Raw genomic sequence first — 17342 nt, forward strand, 5'->3', positions numbered from 1 at the left:
TTGTTTGCAGTTACCATGGTGGATGGAGCTGATTTTAAGGAAGAGGTGTTCTTCACTATTACCAGTTTGGTCAAGAGACTACTCGGGAATCCCAGCTTACTCTCCAAGCCAAGGCTGTGTATGTGTCAAAACACTATTCCACTGAGGTAGAAAGAAAAACACCGTCTGGCTTTCCTGTCACTGCTGATATGAAAGACAGAACAGTATACCTTTTCCAAAAATATAAATGATAAACCTTAGCAAAGTGCACAAACGAATCTTTAACCTCATTAACTACTGCTGTAAAATTGAAAAACAAAAAGGAGAGGGAATTTTGTATACTCATGTGGCATCATGACCAGTAGAAGTAAAAACTCTTCCAACAAAAAACTAGTTCGTGAATTGAGAAGTTTGCTTTCTTCCTGTTTATGCTTTCTTTAAAAACTCAAGGTTAATGGAGAAGTACATCTCTCAGGTTTCCAGAAGAATCCTGATCTGCAGTGAGGTTACTACTGTTGTTACTGCTGAGGTGTGATATGTTTTAGCATAAACACTTCTATGAGTTAAAGTACCAGTGTAGCAGTGTTGGATGAGGTATGAGCTAATAAACCTCACAGTAAGGCTTCCTCAAGGTTCTGACATCCTGAGACATGCCAGGACAGGTGTCCAGTGCCACACTGGAACTGGTTCTCTGTCCAGGAACAGAGGCAGAGAGTTATCTGGAATCTCTTTCTGCTTTTCTGTTACATTTTCAAGCATCCATCACATACATCCTGGCTATTCCTCACGAGGAAGGTGATTGTTCTGCCTTGTGAAACCCATCTGGAGTACTGCATCCATGAGGCCCTCAGCACAAGAAAGATGTAGAGCTGTTGGAGCAGGTCCCAAGGAGGCCACGAATATGCTCAGACTCTCCTCCTATGAAGAAAGGTTGAGGGAGTTAGACTTGTTTTGTTTGGAGATGAGAATGCTCCAGGGACACCTCATTGCAGCCTTCCAGTACTCAGCAGGAGCTTATGAACAGGAAGGACAGCAATTCTCTGATGGTCTAATAGCAATAGGACAAGGGGGAGTGGCTTTAAAGTGAAATAAGAGAAAATTAGATGTTAGGAAGAAATTCTTTACTCAGAGGGTGGTGAGGCACTGGCACAGGCTGCCCAGCAAAGCTGTGGATGCCCCATCCCTGGAGCTGTTTGAGGACTGGTCGGATGGGACCCTGGGCAGCCTGAGCTGGTGGGTGGCAAGCAGCAGGTGGGTTAGAGTTCAGTGATCTTTGAGATCTCTTCCAACCTAAGCCATCCTATGTCTGACACAGGTAATTTTAAAGGAAGATAGGTTGAGTAGGTTCAAGGCACAATATCATCCACTGCTATCCCCCACCCAGCCTCGCATATTGATAGTTGAGTTACCATTCTCCTCACCAGAGTTCACCATTTCAATTACACCCTGTTGCTAACATGGTGATGTAATTTCACGCAGGATCTGACTGTACCCCACAGAAGGCCTGCACAGCTCACAGAGGGAAGCTAAACAGCCTACTGAAGACTAGTGGTTCTCAGCCTTTATTGATCTACAGATGCCTGCATATTTTCCCTTGGAAATGTAAACACCTGCCTAAAATGTAAGCCTCTGGTTTTTCAGTTACCTTACAGACCTCTTAAATGTTGTCCACGGACCACAAGGTGAAGGTCAGTACTTGAGAGCGATCATTATGCACACCCAGCAGGTAGCCTACAATTTCAAAGTCTCTCACTTAGTTCCCTTTTTTTGCCATACAGGTACACATTCAACTCTTCTTGGAGGTCCCTGCTCTGTATTTCCTCTGCAGGAAAGACTAGTTCCCCACCCCCACCCCCCCTCTCACTCCATTCTCACAAACATCAGTTGATCTGGAGCACTTTCCCCACGCGTGGTTAATCAGCCTTGCATATGAAAGACGATGCCAAATGCCCCAAACTATAGCTGCATCCACAATCCAAAAACATATCCTAATTCAGCAGCAAAACTAGGCATAGACTCTAGTTCTTTGGTGTCATGATTTCTTGCAGTTTTTTTTTTTTTTTCCATTCATTACATAGACACTACATGAAATCGAAATGTTTGTTGGACCAAGTCACTACATCTGTTGAGTACTTTGGTGTTCTACTATACAGAAACAAGAAACCATGCACACAAATTTAATCTGTTGTACCTGAAATGACGATTGGACAGGTACCTATCATGTAGTTAGCGAAATGTACAAAAAAATTTCATTCTATGTTCAGAACTGTACTAGTAAACCTGGGCAGCTTTTGGGTACATTACCTGCAAAATCCTAGACAAGATATATATCCTTTTGTTGATATAAAGATGATAAAATAATTGATAAAAATATAGAAGACAAGCAGAATCTCCTAGTTATATTCTATATTATGAAGAAAATTGGATGATGTAGACAAATCTATGAAGTAATGAATTATTACCTATTGCCAATGATAGCTATGAAGACGTTTAGTTCCACCCATAAAACATCCTAGAATTTGCATAGCTATAAACTCACAATCAAGAATTTTGAAAGAATCATCTGGCAAGCAAATGGAAACAATGGCCTTTCCTTTCAAAACAACTTTGGAGTTTGAGTGTGTTCCAGAAAGCCAGTAAATACTTTCATTTTAAAAGTATTTGAAAAATAAGAGGGATCATCTCGGTAGCTTAGAAGCCAGTTGACCTAATGCTGACTTGGCAAAATCAAAGCGTAATCTATTTGGGTTACACTCAGCTAAGAAAGGAAACATAATAGTATTTGATTTAATTGAATGAAAAAGATCTCATTAGAAGAATTGCATGTTCTTTTGTGGCAATGTAAGTTTGGTACTTCAAGATGGTCCAGGATTAATATAGCAAGACTTGCATCTAAGTACAACACAGCCTGGTCCTTTTGTAAAGGAAAAGAAAGGCAATAGCTAAGTGCTACAGGAGGGAGCCAAGCCTTACTGGGAGACACCTACACCAGCTCAATTAAATTCAGTTGTTTGGAAAGATGAATACAGCAGCTCGATCACGGGCATGTAACTCATTAGAAAAGATTTTTGATAGCAGAAGACTTTAATGTACTGAAGAAAGGTGTAATAAGACCTTATGAGAAGGAAAAGAAAATAAAAAAAGAAGAGAATGGCAGCTTCAATGGCAGTGAAAACCAGCAAAATAAGCGACATGGTTGATCAACCATAGGGCTTTAAATTGTGCAAGTTTAAAATCTTTCTTGAAGATTTAACTGAATTATAGACCAGCAATGCTATCATTAGTCATGGCTGAGATTCCATTACCATGTTGTGGGTGACTTTTCTAAATGATTTCCAGCCTACATGATGTTTCCTTTTAAAGCAATGAGAATTTGCAGAATCCAGCTAAGAAGTGACAACCGATTCAGGAAAGGACAAGGAGTGCTGCCACATTCCAGCGAAGACTCAAGATGCAAACTAACACACAACTCCAGAATCAATACCAAGTCTTCTTCGGTATACACATAGGGGAACAAATGGATTGGCATTAAGAAGAAAATGCGGAGTTAAAGATTTCAGGAAGCTGAAGAGGAAGGACCACAGGATCTTGCTGGAGAATATCCCATTCCTGCAAGTGGAAGTTAAATATTTGAACTGCTGTCAGCTTGAGAATACAAATCTGACAAAGCCACACTCTGAAACTTGAGGCTTCTCCATAGTGGATAACTGTGTATGGATGTTATGCTTTGCATCCTGCATGTAGCTACTATACTGTTTCGGTTACCCTGAGGCACTCTGAATGTGTTAAGCAGCCTCAGAAATTCAAAGAGAAAGACCTGATAAAAACTCAACTAGGTGACAATGAGAATGAAGTATTTTTCATTGTTTCTACCCAGATTCCTGTTGCTGGTGTAAACAGAAATAAGAAATTCAACTGATTGGGGGGGAAAAAAAAGTCCAGGAATAAAGTGGCACTTCTGAAACTCAATGGGAAAGCACCTTAATAAAAGCCAGTTTCCTCCTGTGTGATAGTAAGTTACAGAAACAGCAGCAAACTGCACAAACATAAGCAGTACCTTTGAAATTACCAGTAACAAAAGAATTGTACAGCCTTAAATACACAGACATCCCTGTGCTTGGTAATAGATTCCAAGAAGGAAGGATAGAAGACATAAGAAAACAATGCACCAAACAAGGGAAGGTGATCTCAAGCACCTTTAACACAAAACAAACAAAACAACAACAAACCTCACAACACTGCAAGAAATGTTTTAACTTGCAAGACATTCCCCAAGGTATTCAAGCAGTCAGCCAAATATCCTTCCCATTTTCAAAATTAATTTCCTTAAAACTGGACGCTGCACCCAAAACAAGTCGATTTCTCAGAGTTCAACACGATGCATACAAGACATGGCAATGTGAGTGCAAACTGGCAGTTTTATATGTTCGTATTGAACATGGGCCTGTGGAGGAGAGCTACAGGCAGTAATAAACCTATGCATAGTCTGTGCTTCACAAAGCAAATTCCAAGGTGAGCAAACTTGTGAACTGAGTTGTCTGGAAGAAAAAAAAAAATGTAAGGCAGGAAAATGTGAATGAAAACTATTCTTTAATTAAAATATGATTGTATGGCCAAAAACATCCCAATTCCACAAAGCTTTCAGGAAAAGCTTGTTCTGGGTTCAGTGAGAAAGTCTGTGAGCAAGAAAAAACAACTGAAACAAGGGGGGAAAAAAAAGACAAAAGGCCAAAATACAACACATGGAAAAGGGGAAGGCCAGACAAATGAGATAAAACAAATATTATTAGATAGAGAAAAAAAAAACCCTCAAAAACTAGTAAGGAAAAATTTGTGGCAAGCAAAACCACCGATAAAAGGAAAGGAATTTTGGAGCTTTCATTTGTTTTTGTTTCATGTGTTTTTGTTGGTTTTGGTTGTTGTTGTTGTTGTTGTTTTAATAAAAAGCAGACAAATAAATACTGCTAATATCCATGCTAAGTAAAAATGATTAAACTGCTAGAGAATAAAGAAAATCAGTCAGCAAATACTTCTAATCCCATAGTCAGAAACAGAACGTGGCAGGAGTATGAAAATAGCAACTTCTCTTCAGTACCGTAGTATCAAAGCAAGAAATCAGACAACATCTATTGGGGACATATATTTTTAAGTCAGTAAAGAAACAGTCCTAGAAGAGTGGACTAGCAAGCTCTCTAGCCCAGCAGTTCCAATTTTAATTAAATGTGGGATATTAGAGAAATACTGTAAGACATTCACGACAGTATTCCCAAAATGCAAATGAAAGGACTCAGCATCAAAATCAGTCTGAGGCAAAATAATGGAAAACCCGTTAAGATGAAGAATGAATGAATGAGTGAAGAATGAATCCTATAACCCAAAGATTTACGAAATACAGGTTTTGTAGAGGGGAAAAAAAAAATGAAACCCTGGATTCATTCATTGATGACATCATTATACGTTTGGTTTAACAAAGGGGACTGCATAGGTGCAACATACTTAAATTTTCATAAGGCATTGACCTAGCACCATAAGTCAAAAAGATTTACTGTACATAATCACATACTAAGAGGATTAAGAAATGCCTTCTAGCCTGCAAGTCTCAAAAAGAAGCTAATAAAAAGTTGCACTGAATGATGCTTTTCAAGTTAGTGTAGGTCAGATGGATCTGAAAGTTAAAAAGTAACAACTGATACAGTTTGTGGGTGACAAAAACTGGCAAAAGTGGCTTGTGACCTGGACCACTATAAGCCAGGTCAAACAAAATGGACTTTGAGACCGTCTCACATTAAACAAACAGGAAATAAGAACTCTGACTATATAGAAAGGGGAAAAGATTACCATAGGAAGCTGAGATTTCTGATGATTTAGAATTGCACCAGATAAGCAGCTAACATGAGCTCCTGTATAATGCTGGAGAAAAGAGAAAATGCAATCCTCTGCAGACTTAAGGCAAAGGGAAGGGCAACCTTGTGCATGGCACTGGAGATTGAACACTTAATTCAGAAATGAATGTTTTTACAGGATTCAGAAAAAATTGACATGATGTGAAAATAAAAGACAATAATTCACAGGCAGGAGGAAATCCTTTATAGTGGAAGACTGAAGGAGTTCCCTCTACTTAGATTGTAAAAAGTAGATTTTGAGAGATGCTAGTGTTTTAAATACCAGGTCAGAGGAGGAAGCTCGAAGGTTCTCTAAATCAGTAGGATGGATCTGAACTGGAAGCCAAAGGCAACCAAATCCAAGAGAAACCAGACTTAGATATTTAGAGAGCAAGAACACAAAGCCCTTGCAGCGGGTTACCAATGGAAGGGATTTGCTGTATCCCTGTGCCTCAAAATCAAGCCAATACATTCTGTGAACGTGCACTTACAATACACCTTAGCTATCGAGGCTCAGTGCAGAATAAATAGCTTGAAATGTCACCTGTAAAATGTAGGAGTCAGGTATTCTCTTCTAGCCTCATCTGTGAACCTACAAAAAACTTCAGCCACTTGCAGCCAAGCCTGCTGACTAAACACAGAGAAGCAACTCTCTGCCACAGACTACCCAGGTGCAGAGCTCCAACTTTCACTACGCAAACCACAAGGCTGCCTGAAGACAGGGATGCATTACGGTGCTCGGTGCTTGCAGCAGCAAGATGCTCGTGCTGCAGTCTGGTGCGTGGGGAAGGAACACACGGCACAGGGGCAGGGTGCCTGCAGTAGCACCTCTGAGGAGCCTTTTACACCAGTTTATTTCTACACAAGGTGATTAAAAAAAAAAAAGAAAAGCTCCTTTTGTTTGTTCGTACAGAAATCTGAAACTATAGGCTTTGAGTGGGTATTTTAAAATCCCAACACATGCTTTTTTCCCTTGCCTTTTCATTTGAGTCAGCCTCCACGATCCAAAGGAACTAAGAAGTGATACACAAGACCATAGTCATGTGGACCAAAAAAAAAAAAAAAAAATTAAAACAAACAAACAAACCAAAAGGGAAGGAGAAGAGAAGACAAAGAGAGAGGGAAAAACAAACGAAGATTGAAAATAAAAATTTGCCAGGATAATGCGTTTTATAAACACAGAGATAGAAACAGTTACAGCAAGGACAGAGCGGGCCAGGGGTGGGGAATAGATATTTATATATATATATATGTATATATATATAAATTCACGGGGCCTTCAGTTTATTCTTGTTGGCTCCCCGTTCTCTTTAGATTGGTCTCTCTGTGGGGATCTTCATCCCTTTCTCTCCACTGTCCACCTTTTGGGGATTCTCTCCCATGATCAGGGTCCAGAAGAGGCCACCACTGCCATGTGAGTCCAGCCCGTCTTGGCAAGAGGAGCCTGAGAGAGCACTCTGGTGGGAGCTGAGCAGAGAAGCTAGCCTTTCCCTATCACCCGCCGGCTCCTTGAAAGACTGGTCTACTCCTCCTCCTCCTTCCCTTTAGGAAACGGGGCAGGACAGGGGGGTGTGAGTCAGAACTGCTGTTGTTCCACCTTGCGAGAAAGGGAGTAGAGAGAAGGGCGATGATTATTTTGGCAGTCTCTCACCCTCCCCTCCATTGCTTTTTGGTTTGTTGTTGATGCCTGCAGGCTTTTCTGAGGAGGTGGGGGAAGCAGGAGGGAGAGAAGTACAAGCTGCTAGGACATCATCCACAACGGGCAGGAAGAGCAACGAGCAGGAACCCACATTCCTATGGGGCCTTGGCCATTACGCTGCTCAGATAGCTGGGAGAGGCAGCAGCCAGTTCCAACAGACTCCTCTCTATTGCTCTCCACTAGGGGAGAAGAAAGAGTGCAATACTCCATAGCCCCCAGGCAGTGCAGGCACCTGTCCAGCCCAGAGAACATGCCTCATCTCTCCCCCACACTGGTCTCACTTTCCACTGGGGAGGTTTCTCCCATCCAGTCCTGGGGGCAGAACAATCGACCCCTCCTCCCTTTCACAAGCAGGAGGAACAGGAATGGATATTTCCCTCTTAGACACTCAAGGAAATCCTCAAAAAAAAATAAAAATAAACCATCCAGTTGTGAACCCTGCCACATTCTTCTGTGGCCCACTGAAAGCATGTCCAAGCCCCTGTACATACTAGGACTCCATTCCATTCACCACGCATGTCTCAACACCTCCCCACCCCTTCATACGCATCCTACAGTGAGAGAAGGCAAAACAGAGGCCTTTCTTTGGGTTTTAAAGGAGGGGCTCTTGCATGAGGAAGTGATCCCAGCACAGGAAAGGAGCTCTTGCACAAGGAAGCATCCTCCTACCAGGCAGGTTGTTGCACAGAAGGAGCACCCCCTTGATAAAGGCTGTTATTCAAGGGGCTGCCATGAACAGGGTTACACAGCCAGAAGAGGCTGTTGCAGGAGGAGAGGCCGGAGACTGTTGCACGAGGAGGGCCACCACACAAGCGGTGCCCCTGGGCGCAGGCTATGCACAAGAGGCTTTCTGCTCCCTGGCTTGAGGTCTCTCTAGGAGCTGGAGAGGTGCTCCACTTGGATGGCGCTGGTGCTGACAGTGAGGCAGATGTCCTTATGATGCTCTGAAGTCTTGTAAGGAGTCAGGTCAAAGGAGCACTGAGGGGGAGGATTGGGTTGGTTAGTGTCTCCAGAAGGGCCCCCTGCTGCCCCACCTCCCTGTGGCTGGAAGTGCTGCTGCTGCTGAGAGGCCTGGGCTTGGGCCTGAACCACCTGCTGCTGTGGATCAGGGATGTTGTGTTTCCGCATGTGCTTCATCAGGTACGTCTCCTGCAATGGGAAGAACGGCATGACAGGTGGGGATGACTCAGAAGAAAAAAAAGGAACAGGGAGGGATACGACAACTCATGGTGCTGCTTCCACAGAACCTACTCCCTGGGGAAGTGTTCCCACTTCTGATAGCTCTCAAGGAGCCAACACTCACCGAGGTGTAGGCCCGGCTGCAGATGGAGCAGGTATAGACCTTGGCATGTTTCACCGTGTGTGTAGCCAGGTGTACCTCCAGCGAGGCAGCATCTGTGTATGCACGGTGGCAGTTGTGGCACTTGAAAGGTTTGTCTTTGTTGTGCTGCCGTCTGTGGGACTGGGGAATGGCAGCAGGGCAGAGGAAAGAGAAAGCAAGTGCAGAGAAAGAGGTGAATATTAACACTGGAGATTGCTTTACCTCTAACACTCCCTTCCAACCAGGCTCCAAGTCCCCCAGGACCCACTATGCTGAGCTAGGTACACCCAGCTCCTAGCACAGAACATGGTACTTTCCACTCCAGCCCACTGTGTCTTTCCCACAAATTCTTTATCAGCCCTTCTACACATTTGAAAGCAGTCTCCTAACTCTCCGCAGCATCCATCTTCTCAGTCTCAATGCAATTCTTTCAATCTTTTCCTGCCTTTCTTCTCTCCTGCCTCTCTTCACACTGATTCCCCATGTCTATCAACTGTCAAAGCAAGATCTTCCTTAACTGATCACTGACATTTTGCTATTTGGCATTTTTCACTCTTCCCTTCCTCCTCAATACTGCAACAGGACATATTACTTTTGCTTCCCTAAATCTCTAGTCTTACACTAATTCCATTGTAAAACAAACAACAACAAAAATATCAGATAGTGAAATTTTATTCCACTCATAACATTTAGAAAATTTATTGCCCCAGCTATGTTAGAAAACTGCGGAACAGATGGGAAGAATGTTACTAAGGTCTCGCCACATTCTAGTCAAGCTCATAATTTTACAGGATGCAACTGTTTTTGGGACTTATTTGGGTCACTAGTGCCACAAAAGCCATGAATCTCTTCCCTACTCAGCACTTCAATAGTATTTCTGTACTCTTTCACTCTCCTCCCAGCTACCCCAATTTCTCCACCTCCTCCCGCTTGACAGCTGTATTTGCCACCCACACTACTGAGCAGGGCATGCCCAGCCTCTTACCTGCAGGTTGGAAAGCTGCGTGAAAGCCTTTTCACAACCAGGGTGAGCGCATTTGTAGGGTCGGTCCCCAGTGTGGATACTGTCAAGGAGGAAGAGCACAAATGGGAAGCAGTGAACAGACAGGCAAGGTGGACTGCCAGGGCCTGATGCTATGATCAAATCTCACAGCCACTCAGGAGAGCAAGGGTACGGATGATGCTGCCTCCAGCTGCTGTTCTATCTGGACAAAGAGAGCTCTACCCAGCTCTTGTGTCCAGCTAGAAGTTAGAAAGTACATGCAGACAAGCCGAGTTCAGAATGTCACTAGGACTGAGGAGTAAGACTTTATGAATGGGTGGCTGGCTTGGCACGTGAGCCACCTAAAAATGGGTGGTTAGGAGTCTGGGGGCCCAGGCTCCCTGCCTCAAGCTCAGGAGAACCAAGAGGAATCCATTCTCCTGCTTCCACAGTATCAAGAAAGTAGCTCTGCTCCTTCTCAGGATACACACTCCAAAAGTTCTCCCCTTATGTTATCAGGGAAATGTGTTCATGCCCCTGTCCCCCTGCAATGCCAGGACAAGCTTCCACACACTCAGTCCAACCCCCGAAGAACCGGGCTGGGATCCCCTATGGCCAATGCCTCTCACTCTATTGCTCTCTCTCTCTGTACCCCCCGCGGTGCCAGACCAAGGATCCCCAGGGATAGCACATGCCCGCTTCTGCCCTGCCGTGGTCAGCGTCTCCTGCGCAGTGTCCATTCCGTCCACTCTGCTGGGCCACCTCCTCCTGTGTGTGCAGCCGGTCGCGTCCCCCGCCCGCCCCCCGCATGCTTGGCGCGCGTGTGCTCCACAGGTGCATGCCGGCAGCGCGGGGGGGCCAGGGCCAGGCCCCCAGCCTCCTCTGGCCCTTACCGTGTGTGCTGCTGCAGGTGGGAGAGCTGGCGGAAGGCCTTCTGGCAGTAGCGGCAGGTGTAGGGCTTGGCCCCCGAGTGGATGCGGAGGTGCTGGGCCAGGTAGGATGTGTTGGCGAAGCTCTTGGAGCAGTGAGGACACTTGTGCGGCTTGACAATCGCCGTGTGGAGCTTGGAGTGGATCCTGCCGAAGAGGAGGAGGAGCAGCAGCAGTTGGACACGACCGCCATCTGGCTAGTGCTGACGGAATGAGGGCACAAAGGGGGTGGGACAGCACCACTATCTGCTACACAGAGGAACTCCAATATGGCATGAGCTCACTCAGCCTCAAACCGTGCTCCCCTTGGATTCAAGAGCCTGTGGTCTGTCCGCACCGGGGGAGGATCCAGAGAGAGAAACTATAGAGTTTGGACTGAGGGGCATTGGCAGAGCTGTGTGTGGAAAGCCTATGGCTGAAATAACAGGGGGCTGCAAGCGTGGACTGAGTTGTTTGGCAGAACTACGCTGGGGTGACAGGGAACAGATCTTCTATGTGTCCTTTACTCTAGTGCTGGCAAAACCAGCCCTACCTTTTGTCAGATGACGTTGTTCCATTGCAGACACCCCTCAAAGTAACATTAACCTCTGCACACACCCAGCCCCTCACAGCAAGCAACAGGTCTTAACGTGTCAGATACCACGACTGCTGGTTGGTTGTGTCTGAGACGTGACCAGCCCACAGAAATCAGCAAGGTCTCCCCGAGCAGTCACCCACGGAGGGTGCCCACTCACAGCATGCTGGGATGACAGCAACATGCAGTGCTGAAGGCCCCCAGCCTCCTCTGGCCCTTACCGTGTGTGCTGCTGCAGGTGGGAGAGCTGGCGGAAGGCCTTCTGGCAGTAGCTGCATGTGTAGGGCTTGGCCCCTGAGTGGATGCGAATGTGCTGGGCCAGGTAGGAGCTGTTGGCGAAGCTCTTGGAGCAGTGAGGACACTTGTGTGGCTTTGTCTCCGTATGGGACTTGGAGTGGATCTGCATCTCCGACTTGGAGTAGAAGGTCAGCGAACACATCCGGCACCTGGGACCGGGGTGAGGGGAAGAGACAGTGTCATATGGGGGCAAGCCCCAATATCTATCAACTCTAACTGGAAGGGCTCATCCACACTGAGTGAATATGGGATATTTTCTTACTATGAGGTTCTGGGGAGGTTTCACCTGGGACATTGTGCTCAGCTGCAAGTGCTCCAGTCCCAGAGGAACAATCTTAAGCTAGGAACTGGCAGAAGAGACCAAACTATACTTCGCAGCCATACAAGTGAAGGTCTTGGGAGAATCAAAGAGATTAATTTATTGTGCTTACAAGGAAGACAGGGCAGCACTTTGGAAGTTTTTCTACAGCCATCTGAAGGGGACAGGAACAACAACTCCCAGACAAAAAACATTTTGTTCATCTATTATTTATTTCAGCCAAAAAAGTTGGAAAACCTGAAAATCCCAGGTTAACGTTCATCCTCATTATAAAAGTTAATTCCATGTACTGCAAAGTCTGCAAAAGCAGTTATGACAAAACCATTTAATTCTGCTCCCATTTTTGGAGAAGACATGTTTACGAAGACAATGCTGGAAGTAACAACAGTGCTGCCTTCCTAGTGAGTCTCAAAAGATGTTCTGCATACCAGATCAGATATTTCACTGGTCTAATTGGCTTTCACCGTTTCTATCTCAGTGATGTTTTGAAATGTTTTGTCTGGGAGTTTGGACCCATCTGTTCCCACAATGATCAGAAGCATGTTTGATAACACAGACTCTTTGAACAGGGAGAAGCAGTGGGCAACTATCTCCAATGGATGCTGATGTTAAAAAACATGCCTCCACCATAACACCAGGTTAAGAGAAGATTGTACTTTTATAAAATTAAAGGTGGTAATTGTGGTTAATAAAGTGACAGAGAGCTAGAGACTACATCCAAGTTACTGAAGGTTATCATCTTCCCACAGAAGTGCACGCCAACAAGTGGCAGACTTAAGGTTTCTCTGAACTAAAAGTTTTTCCACTTGCAGACTTCTCAATTAAACAAGACAAAATGGAACCTGCACTTGGAACTTCCAGGGTCACACCCGAGGGAAAAATTCCACCTACAAGACCTCTGTTCAACCTGTTGTGCTGTGTTAATTATGTTTTGTGCCTGGGAATTTCCTTAAGTTTTACAAGCATTTGAGAAATTGCTCAGTGAAAGTCTCTGCAGTTATTACAAACAACAGAGAGCTTATCCTGCTCCTTCCTACATTCAAGTGTTTCTCTTCCTCCTAGGAGAATACTTCATTACATTTACTACAATGGCTATTTATTTTGGAGCCAGAAGCCTTTATGAAGCATGTGGTCTAATTAGCACACGTAATGTAGGCAATATTTATCCAGAACCTACCTTCACTTCCACAGGCCCTTCCAAGCCACAGCTTGATTTTGAGCCATTTAACTGGAAGCCATGCCTCCCCAGCGAGAACTCTACCACACATATGCCATTTTTCTTATATATCACCGTTCCTTTGAATTCCTTATCATCTCTAACAGTTGTTTCCACATTTTTTGCCTTCATCTTTCTCTTACGTCCTTCTAACTGCACAACTGAAAACACCACATAAAAGAATGTGTTTAACCTGTAATTCCTCCCTCACATACACACAACCATCCTTTCTAGCATCAACAAATAGAAGCAATCTGTTTATCCCTAGGACTATTTGAGATGCAAGGAGCAAGAAAGAACATCAAGATCACCTTTTAGAAAAAGCAGGTTTTGGTTTACAAACCCTCTCTCTCTCTAAACACTTGTCCAGTTTGCTCTAGACTTTATGAAAAATTTAAAGCTACACTTGAAGACAGCATAGGCACTCCACAATTTTAGTCATATTTAGAGAATGAGAATTGTATTCCTGAAAGTAGCAATGCTAAAAGGAACTTTAAAGTGAACACTGAACTGAAAAGTATCTCCAAGTCCAGTGCCCTGCTAATGCAAGGAATTAAGCCATAACCCCCATAACAAGAAACAGGATCATTTCAACCATGAGAATAATACATCTTTGGAACAACATTCAGAGGCTGCATTATGTTCTCAATCACTTGGCTCCTACAATGACTGGTTTTAGAATTCAGCTACCTGTCCAAGTGTACTACTTTTCTAGACATGTAGCTCTACTGTACATGCAGTCCTGGGAACTGTTATCTTCTCTGCTGTATATGACCATATATTTTAAACATCCCATTCTTTTTTGAAAAAAACTAATGAACTTTACTATGTCTAAGCACTCCCACCCATTAAGTATCTAATGACAATAAAGCCATCTAGTTTATTGTCCAAAACATCTGCGCAGCAATTTCGTTACTTCTTTGCTTTGTCAGGTATCTGCCTTCAGGTCAGAAATTCCCTAGAATAAACTTTGATGCAGAGAAACAATGTTCTTCTCCATTCTGACAAAAATCTCCCTGGAACCTGCATAAGAATGGAAGATAAATCTCAATGCGAGGAAAAACAGCAAAACCAAGAGACCCCACACCCACATACAAAACAAACAAAAAACCCTCCAAACCTCAAAAGATAAAACAACAACAACAACCAACCTCACTTGTCTGCATTTAGCAGTTGCAGAGGTCTCCAAATTGTTTTTAAAACAATATGAAAATATATTTCATATATATGGACTCATTTTCCAATAATCCAACTAGCATCAGCTGAGAGAGGGCAAGAATGTTATGTAGCATTAACAAATTCATCAGCCTTACGAGTTGAAAAGGCCCTGGAATAGAGCAGACAGCTGCATTTTAGAGTTCTGCATTATGCGGTCGCAGGCATTTTCATGGGAACAAGCGATCTATTTAATTAACAGCTTTGCATTTTGCCTCAGACTACATCTAATATTAAAGGGGAGGATGCAGTCAGTCCTCTGGTGGGGAAATATGGATTCAAAAAAATGTTTAAATCCATACGGCTAATGAGGACATCGCACCTGACAATTGCAGTGTTTCAGTATTCTATTTCATTGAAATTCCCCTTGCTGGGAAGAGGAAAAGTAGGGAGTGCTGTTTGCTAAGCACGGACACGGCGCTACATGAAATAAGTCATCTTTTTTGTTCATATGCATTTTTAACCTTTTCTCCCCATTGTGCTTCTGGACTACTACTACTACACTGTATTCTGAAAGCAACAGGAATGAATGCAGTATTCCCATTGAGAGTGTAACAAAATCTCCTATGACTGTTTGTCATGGCTCTGCAAATTTAGCCTCAGAGAATAAACTCTTAATAATGCAGAGGTGTATTTCTCCATATAAATAGTTTTATATTCATCAGTATACTAGGGAACAGAAGTAACACCTTACAATGTTTCTGATCTTTTCTTTTTATAGGGAATCTACAGAAATAAAGTGAGATAAAAAGAATACGTGCATGGTAAGACTAACACCCTCAAAAAAAATCATGAAATGCCAGTAAAAGTTGGATACATAATTCTAATTCTGCTCCCATATGAAAGTCATCATGATGAGTCACAAACAAAATTACGCTTATAGGAGCTAGACTACAACTCTGAGGCACACAGTGCCATGTTTTTGCTTCTTCTCATAGAATGTTTCGCCTCATTCATCAGATGCTGTTATGAGATAAAATACCATCTGAAATATCATCTCATAGTAAAATCTGCCTACCATGAATTAACAGCATTTTTCAATCAAGTGATTAATTAATTGGTATCACAGTTGTGAAAACTGTAAGCTTTTACATGACTTTCAGAATTCAATTTCCTATTGAGATTCATCTTCAAATTTAACTGAGCCCTTGCTCTTTCTGCTAGACTTCAAATACACCATCACAAGTTAAAAATAATAATAACTTAAAACAACAGATCAGAAAGGTCAGAAGTTAAACTAGTTTAAGTTTAGGCTTCCTGAGTCAACAGATATTTAGTAAGGAAAGAAATTTACTGCCTTTGCAATGCAGAGTTAATGAAGTAACTAATGCAATCATTGCATAATAATGGATGCACAGTGCATAAGAAATGCTGATTTAACCTTCAAATTATCCCATATTTTAAAGCAAATTAAACATTTCCTCACTAATATTTTGTAAGAGGCAAGGGGAAGGAGATAAAATATTTAAGATACAAGGCTAGAAAACTTGTATAAGACCTAAATAAAAGTATATGAATGCCAAAGCAAGCTTGCAAAATTGTACTCCTGCATCCATTTGCCAATTTACACTATTGACATGCATGCTATCAAGTCTGCTAATTACACAGAGATCTTCGTAGACTTATTTCCACAGACCCTCCCTTGCTTGGTATCATGGTAAGACTACAGAAAACAAACATGCACCATTGTCCTGGCAAAGCAGTGACTATTTTTAAATGCTCTCATCATATAGCATTTCTCCAGTCCTCAGAGGTTATTCCTGCATTCTGTCAATATTTCCAAATGATCTTAGGAAAAAAATGTCAGACCCAGAATTTTGTAGCATTTCAGTGTGCTTCACAAATTGCCTGTCTTCCTTTAAATACCTTGTTATTTATTCTTTCAGCAATTGCATTTACCATCTTCTGTCAGAGCCTCACCCTGGGAACTCACATGATGTCATTTAATTTCTAGAAGTCTTCTGCACTGCTTTCCAGGACACTGTTTCCCCATTACTTACATAACTTATTCTTTAGATTAAAGATGTTCAACTGCAGCCAATAGGACACTTCCTAGAACCACTCAGTGTTCCGAGTTGGAATGGACCCACCAGAAGGATCTTCGAGTCCAGCTCCTGACTCCAATTCTATCCAGGCCTACATTATTGTTTTAAATAGTGCCTGAGCATCTAGGTCTCAATCCCTAACTCTGCTGGAGAAGCCAGGCTGTATTAACCAAGAAACTAAGCCTTACATTGGGCTGTACTAAAACCACATTTTGCTTGAGCAGCTCAAGTTTAACAGCCACATAAAACTTAGCCTTCAAAACAACAACAACAACAAAACCCACAATTATCCACCAGCAATTGCTTCTATCCGTAAACTGTCAAAAGATTTTCTGTTGACCTCTGAAACCACTGAATGACATCAGGCTTAAGACCTCTATCGATTTCTGAAATCAGTAACCATTAGAATAAACAACTAGCGAAGCAATAAAATACGATAAGGTATTTCCTACAAACATGATAATACCCAATGCTAAATTAAAAAAAAAAAAAAAAGCCCCATAAGAAACACTAACAAATTTAGAACCAGAAGTAAGGTCATCTGTGTCAACAAAATTTGGCTCTGCAGTGCAGCCACATATTCTGGTACAGCTTTATCGACCGCTTCAACAGAACTGCATCCTTATTATGTTGCACAGATAGATACTTAACAAGCAAGTGGTCAGCATTCTTCATAACCACTGTGATGCATACAGCATCAGACTTGTCAAGCGAGTGCAATTCCAATCTCAGAAGGCAAAATCACTCCTCTGTTGGAGCCACACAGAAGTATCAGCGTTCCACACTCATCTGTCCCCACAGCATCCATTTCTTTCTTCCTAACAGTAGGAAGTGACAAAAGACAGGAATGAAAAAAAAACAACTAGTAAGATATACCCACTAAC

At 42.9% G+C, this 17342-nt stretch overlaps 1 protein-coding gene and 1 long non-coding RNA gene across 17 annotated transcripts in view; one reads left to right on the plus strand and one right to left on the minus strand.

The window, feature by feature from the left end:
* Positions 1–22: 22 nt before the first annotated feature.
* On the plus strand, positions 23–6953 carry LOC125688466 (uncharacterized). The gene is made up of 2 exons (XR_007374732.1): positions 23–118; positions 1459–6953. It is a non-coding gene; the product is annotated as an uncharacterized LOC125688466 (long non-coding RNA).
* The window catches only part of ZNF384 (zinc finger protein 384), a 25404-nt gene continuing 12612 nt past the window's right edge, over positions 4551–17342 (minus strand). For 14 of the 16 annotated variants that reach the window (XM_048934587.1, XM_048934540.1, XM_048934529.1 and 11 more), the window contains 5 exons: positions 11588–11812; positions 10757–10939; positions 9867–9945; positions 8864–9022; positions 4551–8709 (listed from right to left, as the gene is read on the minus strand). In XM_048934587.1, the coding sequence (XP_048790544.1) occupies positions 8434–8709; positions 8864–9022; positions 9867–9945; positions 10757–10939; positions 11588–11812 (922 nt within the window). In that variant the 3' untranslated portion in view covers positions 4551–8433. The remainder of the gene's footprint in view (positions 8710–8863; positions 9023–9866; positions 9946–10756; positions 10940–11587; positions 11813–17342) is intronic. The other 2 variants (XM_048934605.1, XM_048934614.1) reach the window with 1 other exon arrangement.

The sequence above is a fragment of the Lagopus muta genome, chromosome 1 (assembly GCF_023343835.1).
Source record: "Lagopus muta isolate bLagMut1 chromosome 1, bLagMut1 primary, whole genome shotgun sequence".
Lineage (NCBI taxonomy): Eukaryota > Metazoa > Chordata > Aves > Galliformes > Phasianidae > Lagopus > Lagopus muta.